General features: G+C 39.8%; 1 protein-coding gene across 1 annotated transcript; it reads right to left on the reverse strand.

The window, feature by feature from the left end:
• Positions 1 to 2,871: 2,871 nt before the first annotated feature.
• Positions 2,872 to 3,393, reverse strand: LOC132710394 (short coiled-coil protein-like). Its single transcript, XM_060686437.2, has 2 exons — positions 3,174 to 3,393; positions 2,872 to 2,969 (listed from the first exon to the last, which is right to left on the reverse strand). The coding sequence occupies exons 1-2, from the start codon at positions 3,370 to 3,372 to the stop codon at positions 2,899 to 2,901; spliced, it is 270 nt and encodes an 89-aa protein (XP_060542420.2). The 5' UTR covers positions 3,373 to 3,393; the 3' UTR covers positions 2,872 to 2,898.
• Between the last annotated feature and the right edge of the window lie 4,575 nt (positions 3,394 to 7,968).

Here is a 7,968-nt window from a genome sequence, read left to right on the forward strand (position 1 = left end):
CCTGTGGGGTGTGGTCCAGTGACTCAGCTTAATCTCTGGCATGCCTACTTTTCTGCTGCGTGCGCTTGTCTCTCTGATGCTGGCGTGGATCCAGCCAAGACTTATCTCCGTCACTGTCCGACTGCAACTGTTTGGAGATACCTGGCTCCTGGCCAATCTCTTCTCCCTCGGGAGACACCTGAGGCATTGCCAGAGAGGAGGGTTCTGGAGAGGGAGGCCTGGCCAATTCCTCTCCTTCACCTTCGGAGTCTTCTCCCTCCAATAAGATGGGCTCGGGGGTCAGAGTCACAACAGAAGGTCTGCTCGGGAGCAATGTTATATTTCTTACATCTTATCACCTTGTTATGATGCAAACGTTATATGTATGGTTATGCCTATGAGTGATTATTAAGCAAGGGGATGGGGAACTGCATCTGGGTATGTTGTGTCGATGTGAGTCCTTGTGGTCTAGTGGTGAAGATGCTCGCCTCTCACTAGGAAGGTTGAGAGTTCAATTCTAAATAGCAGTAGATTTTTCTCTCCTAGGGCACAAAAAAAAATGGCTGTGAACCCCACTGTGGTGTCAGGAAGGGCATCTGGCCAGTAAATGCTAGTTCCATCCAGTCGCCCAGACTCTACCCCAAATTAAGGGATTACTGGGTCATAAAAAGTGAGTTTCATATGAATTCTAGTGCATTGGTGCTTTTAAAGTCCCACTCTTTCAAAACGAAAGGTCGGCAGTTCAGCGGTTCAAATCCCTAGTGCCACATAATGGGGTGAGCTCCTGTTACTTGACCCAGCTTCTGCCAACCTAGCAGTTCAAAAGCATGTAAAAATGCAACTAGAAAAATAGGGACCACCTTTGATAGGAAGGTAACAGTGTTCTGTGCACCTTTGGCAATTAGTCATGCCAGCCACATGACCACGGAGACGTCTTCGGACAGCACTGTCTGCTTGGCTTTGAAATGGAGATGAGCACTGCCCCCTAGAGTCGGGAACAACTAACACATATGTGCAAGGGGAACCTTTACCCTTTACCCTTTCCAAACTCTTTGGACATAAGTGTCCTTTCCTGTTGCAAAAAAAAAAAAAAAAAGAATTGGATAAGTAGAAACCTCTCTTGTTTTGAAAACATTAAGGGGAAAAAAAGTGTTGAAGTACCAAACAAACAAATATTGCTTTTCTCATTTGATATTCAGCTATCAACCTTCTAACCAGGGAAACATGGATGTGACTTCAGTTCCTGTGAACTATGAGGTTGTCCTTCCTCATTTAGTCTTCCTACCTGCTAAAAGATTGTATAATTTCACAAAGGGAGCTTCGCTCATAAAAACTCAGTGGGTTTCATTCCTCCTTGTGGGAAGTTCTATTTGTTTTCTGTGAATACAGCTATAAAATCAGCAAGAGACCACTCTCAACAGGATATAGGAGAATGCAGAGATCCAGAACTTTATCTTTTATCATCGCTTATTACTTCTCGACTCTCATAATGTAGCAATAGAGCTAAATAAAGTCATGGACATTTATAGTAATGCACACTGTGAAAGCAACTTAGGGTGATTAATTAACTATCTAATTAATTTGTTTGCCAATGGATGTGGCCACCCATCTCATGTAGCATGACTCTGGGTGGCATACAAACATAGCAACATGACCAATTTTGGAACATTAAATGGGAAATCAAAAGAAAAACACCAGAAAATCAAGATTGTGGGATAATCACAGCTACCTAACATCATACAACATCATTTAACTAGGAGAATTAAAGAGAACTAAGGAGTATATTTTGGATCTTAAGTATACCTTGCATGGTTGAATATGTGTCAGAAGCAAAAGACAAGGTCCACATGTGAAGGTTCAATTAAGCTGATTTATTGCTTCTTCTTTTCTTTTTCTTTTTTGACATTTTTAAAATTATAATTTATTAATTCCAGAGTGGTATATCAAGCTATAGAGTGCTCTTTTTCCTCTTTACAATTTTGCAAGCAATACATTATACACTCTCATTTAAAAGAATTAACTTCCACCACTCAACAAGCTAAGTTATGTCTGTCAGGGCGCTGATTAATCCCATTCTGCTTTGGGATAATCGCACCTTGATTAAGAGGAGTGGATCGAGACTTTTCCTTGCCAGCATACTTTAAGAAAACAAAACCCGAAGATATATCTTCTAAGAAAACTCATTTATTTGTTATAAAGAAAATAAAACATCTAACTATCTAAAAAAAATTAATTGTTACATTTTTGCAAAAGTTTGTGCCGGCTATTTCTCAGCCGGACCTTTTCTTGGCAGGAGAAGAAAGGAAAGTGGTGTGAAGGAATGTGGGTGGATGACATGCGCAGTTTAGCTTTCTGATAAGGATTCTTGGCAAGCTACGGAAAGTCTGATAGTCCAGAAATGAGAGCGCAGCTGGTAAATAAAAAGAACGCAGTGACAATGTCTTCATCTGGAAGAATTAGCATAGATTTTCCCGGAGGATGCAGAAGAGATGGAGAATGTACAACTTTTTTGAAAACTAACAGAAGTCATGCAAATAATTCATTCCAAATAAGTATTTTCATACCACTCTGCACAACACTGTATTATGTTGCTAGCAAATGGTAATACTATAAAAACCATGATAATTACAGTACTTGGCCATGTATGATACTAACCATAAAAGCAGAACTGATTTTCAAAAGCACTTGTATAAAGACTGTGGTAGTAATAAATATATTTTCTCTATCCTATGTTGTTGAAAGCTGACATTACAGACTTGTACTGTCCAATTCATTAAAAAAAAATTAAAATGTCTAGAACTAACATTAAATTTTCATAACTTCAATGATGATACTAACTAGAGTATTGTGTAGCCTTATGTAATTTAAAATCAAACAAAAGCAGTAGCAGTACAATGGTATTGCTTGGCGAGCAGCGCCTTACTTTCTTTTGCTTTTTGTGTCAGGAGTCTGAAAAACACTAGAGGCAGACATGAGGTTTTCTATATATTTATTTATTTATTTATTTTATTCAATTTGTATACCGCCCTTCTCCTAGTGGACTCAGGGTGGTGCACAGCCAGAACTAAAACGCATACCAATACAAAATTTAAAATTATTAAAAGAATTACATAACTTTGGCCCAAATTTAAAACAATTCAAATTAAAACCCATTGACAATTTAAAAAGCTAAAAAACTAAAAAAGACTAATATTGTCCAAGAATCTGATTTTCTGATTTCAATTTCAAATTTTCTTCTTTAACGGTGTCTACTCTTGCAGACAGATCTTCAAGTGTATGCTGCACTTCCAAAACCTGATTGATCAGTCGTGATTTTTCTTCTAATTCTACTTGATTTTCAGTCTCAACAGCATCCATATCCGCATTCATCATTGTTAAATAGATCCTTTCCATCCTCAACTTCTTGTGAGATATGTGCCAGATACCCTGGCACTCTGACCCCAGCTGAGTTCAAAAGCAGCCACTATGCCTGTGTGATCTTTTCCTCAACCAACCAGTAGCGCACACGCCTTCAAGCTGATTTATTGCTAAAAGCCTATGCGCAAGAACATTCTCAACTAAGAATAAGCTTATGGTTCAGGTTAAATAAAGGTCAACAGCACTCAAGAATAGTTGGTCTTTTATTTTTTATTTTTTAATATAAAAATCAGGGGTGGTATTCACTTACCTTCACTACCGGTTCACAAATGTGAGTGTGTACGCCTTCCGTGCATGCACAGAGCATCAAAAACAGGGTGTGATGACGTCCAGGCGGGTGGGCAGAGCCTCCCACAGGTGCCGGTACAGGTTCGCCTGAACCTGATAGAACCGGCTGAATACCACCACTGATAAAAATGTCAAATCAATGCGTGAACAGAGTGGCACCTGGGCACCATACATTCCAATACGAATGAAATTGATCAAATCAAACATCATTATTACATTCAATCAACCTATGTATCTCTAATAACCATACACATCTATGTTAGGTTACAATCTATCCTTATTCAAGTAGTCCACCTATTTCTCACTATTACTTTCTCTTTATCAAATACAAATGTATACGTTAATATTCCCTTTATTTCTATCACTTATTCTAGCTTTTAATCATGTCACCCTATATTAAAAGGCTTTTTTTCTTTCATATCTAACTGCTAATCCTGTCACCTTCCTAAAAAAGAGAGAAAAGAAAAGAAAAGAGTAGAGTGGGAGAGTGAAGGAAAGACAACTCAAAGCAGCGACAGAAGAAAGGAAGCATCCATCCATCATCTCTTGCCCGCTTTATACTTTAATTGCTATGCTTTAAAAGAAAGAGAGGGAACAGTTTTTATTATTTATTATTTATTAGTTTAATTTATATGCCGCCTTTCTCCAGAGACTCAAGGCGGCTTACAATACATTTTAAAAAAACCATTATAAAAACATTTAAAAATTAAGATATTAAAACCCATTCATACCATTTATGGCCGGATCTCACAAGATCGCAACAGTGAGATCAACGGAAAAGCCAGGTCTTCACCGCTTTTTGGAAGGCCAATAGGGTGGGGGTGGTACGGACCTCAGGAGATAACAAGTTCCAGAGAACTGGGACAGCCACAGAGGCTGATGGGCCCTATCCCGCGGGCCCGCCAGCCAGCATTGTTTAGCTGACGGGACCCGAGTTGGAGGAGACCAACTCTGTGGGATCTTACCGGTCTCTGGGAGCTATGTGATAGAAAGCGGTCTCGAAGATAACCTGGCCCTGGCCCTGAGCCATGTAGGGCTTTAAAGGTAATAACCAACACCTTGAATTGTGACCAGAGACCAATAGGGAGCCAGTGCAGCTCGCAGAGAATTGGTGTAATGTGGGTGTATCTAGGTGCACCCACGATAGCTCGCGCGGCTACATTCTGGACCAACTGTAGTCTCCCAACACTTTTCAAGGGTAGCCCCATGTAGAGCGCGTTGCAATAATCTAACCGTGAAGTGACAAGGGCGTGAGTGACTGTGAGGAGAGCCTCCCGATCCAAGTAGGGTCGCAATTGGTGCACCAGGCGAACTTGTGCAAAGGTCCCCCTAGCCACAGCTGTCAGATGTTGCTCTAATCTTAGCTGTGAGTCTAGAAGGACACCCAAATTGCGAGCCCATTCTGAGGGGGACAATTTCTCCCCTCTCCCCAGAATCAAGGATGGACAATCAACATAGTCTTTAGGAGGCAATACCCACAGCCACTCGGTCTTGTCTGGGTTAAGTCTGAGCCTGTTGACTCCCATCCAGACCCTCACTGCCTCCAGGCACCGGCAAATCACATCCACTGCATCACTGAATTGTTGGTCTTATTTCATGCACAGGGATTGTAGGCTGATTCCCCCTTTTTACTCCACCCCTAGGGTTTCACATTCCTTCTTGCCATACAATATCTTGCATTATGGTATCTCAAGAGGTTCCATCATCATGTATGACCATACTTCATGAAATCAGGACCTCCTTTATAAATATTACAAGTGTCTTTTTTTGTCTTAATTGAATAGCACTTATATACCACTTATATACCACTTATATAAGTGGTATACTTATTTACAGTGCTTTACAGACCTCTCTAAGTGGTTTACAGAGTCAGCCTATTGCCCCCCAACAATCTGGGTCCTCATTTTACCGACCTCGGAAGGATGGACGGCTGAGTCAACCTTGAGCCTGGTGAGATTCAAACAGCCAAATTCCAGACAGCCGGCAGTCAGCAGAAGTAGCCTGTAATACTGCACTCTAACCACTGTGCCACCACAGCTCTTAAATAGTTTGGATGAAGACATGGGTGGTCTCCAGAGAAGAGACAAAAATGTCAATATGGCCATTTCAGTTGCATGATTCTGGCCACCATTTTGAATTTTTAATCCTCTCATTTCCTCCGTCCCCCAGCAGGTCTTCCTGCAGGCAGATTACAGCCCAAACCTCCTTGTCTACCATGTATTTAACATCTGGTTCTGCTTCATTACCAATTTTATTCTGTTAGGTAAAAGATTAGAAACCTTTTTCTTACTCGGAATGGTTATAATATTCTCATTTGGAATGCACTGCTGAATTCTGCCAGCAAGTGAAAAGCATAATATTTTCTAAAGCATTTCTGCTATTCTTGTTTTAATGAGAGCTGGCAGAATCTGTTGTCTTTCTTGCCTGCTGATTCTATAATGTTAAGGCTTTTTTTTTTCCCCCAGTGAAATTCACTTTCTTCAGTTTTAACTGGTAAGTAAAAAAAAGTTTTGCATTTTAAATGCATTTCATTCCATTTCGGTATTTGCAAATTGTTTCTGGATGACAGGCAACACATTAAATCCAGTTGATTAAAAAATAAGGCTTTGATTAAAAAATAAGCTGGGAGGGAGGAAGGGAGGGAGGGAGGGAGAAAGGATGGAAGGAAGGAAGGAAGGAAGAAAGAAAAAAGAAAGGAAGGAAGGAAGGAAGGAAGGAAGAAAGAGAGAGAGAGAAAGAAAGAAAGAAAGAAAGAAAGAAAGAAAGAAAGAAAGAAAGAAAGAAAGAAAGAAAGAAAGAAGACAAGGAAGAGGGGAAAAAGACAGAAGAGACTAGGAAGACTATTGATAAGAGGAATAATGAGGAATAATTGTTGCAATCCATTGCGTTTGCTTCTGACACCACAGAAGGAACTGGACAGAAACTTCAGGAAATAATATGTCTTGTTTATGATTTAGAGAAATGATGAACCTACCCAGGATTTATAGCTATTGTACATTAAATCTTTCAAACAAGCCGATTGAGTCGATGCCTTGATTTTCAGATTCATCGTTTAAAGAAAATGTATTAGAGTTATACAGTATGATCTGAAAACACCAGAGGAATGAAACAAAAATGACACAGTCATTAGTGTGTGGTTTGAAGCAGATGATAACAAAATTTAAATAAAAGAATAAATTTAAATCAATCAATCAATCAATCAAGGAAGAGGGGGAGAAAAAGACAAGAGAGACTAGGACCAGCATTGATAAAAGGAATAATGAGGAATAATTATTGCAATCTTTTGAGTTTGCCTCTGACACTACAGAAGGAACTGGACAGAACCTCCAGGCGAAAAAAAAATATGCCAATGTTTTAGAGAAATGATGAACCTATCCAGAATTTACAACTATTGTACATTAAATCTTTCAGCCAAGCTGATGGAGTAGGTGCCTTAATTTTCAGGCTCATGGTTTAAAGAAAATGTATTACAATTATATGATCTTAAGACACCAGAAGAATGAAAAAAAGTGACACGGTCATTAGTGTGTGGCTGTCTAAAATGTGTGTGCCATCTGCTTCAATAAATTATGACAAGGATTTATTATGTGGTGCACTTTTGTGGTGCACTAATAAGAACAAGAAGAATGATACTGGAGTTAATTGTACTCCATTCAAACATAACATTTTTTCCCCTTTATGTGCAAATAGCAGCGGTACTCTCTCGTGCTTTGAATGACCGAAACTCACTCCTTCCTTCCTTCCTTCCTTCCTTCCTTCCTTCCTTCCTTCCTTCCTTCCTTCCTCCCTCCCTCCCTCCCTCCCTCCCTTCCTTCCTTCCTTCCTCTCTCCCTCCCTCCTTTCTCTATATTTGTGTGTGTGTGTGTGTGTGTGTGTGTGTGTGTGTGTGTGAGAGAGAGAGAGAGAGAGAGAGAGAGAGAGAGAGGGAGAGAGGGAGAGAGAGAGAGAGAGAGAGGGAGGGAAAAAATGAATGAATAAAATAATCTGAGCTCAGTCCAGAACTTTTCAAAGCATTTCTTGTCTGTATGAAAATTCAAACTCAGATTATATATTAAGCATGTGAATCAATCAATGTCATGTCTATTATATCTGGAACATGTTCCATTTCTTATCATGCTTTTTTTTTGGGGGGGGGGGTTCAGAAGGTGAATGTTAATGGCAATTCAGCAAAACTACCCTGAATTAACAACACATATAATTGCCTTGTAAAAAAAGCCCACCCATTGTCTATGGTTTTATAGACTCTCAGGGTGATGGCAATGAATTCTGGAAAGGAAGTTCCAG

Source organism: Pantherophis guttatus, chromosome 5 (genome assembly GCF_059756535.1).
Source record: "Pantherophis guttatus breed Tessera chromosome 5, ASM5975653v1, whole genome shotgun sequence".
In the NCBI taxonomy this organism is placed as follows: Eukaryota; Metazoa; Chordata; class Lepidosauria; order Squamata; family Colubridae; genus Pantherophis; species Pantherophis guttatus.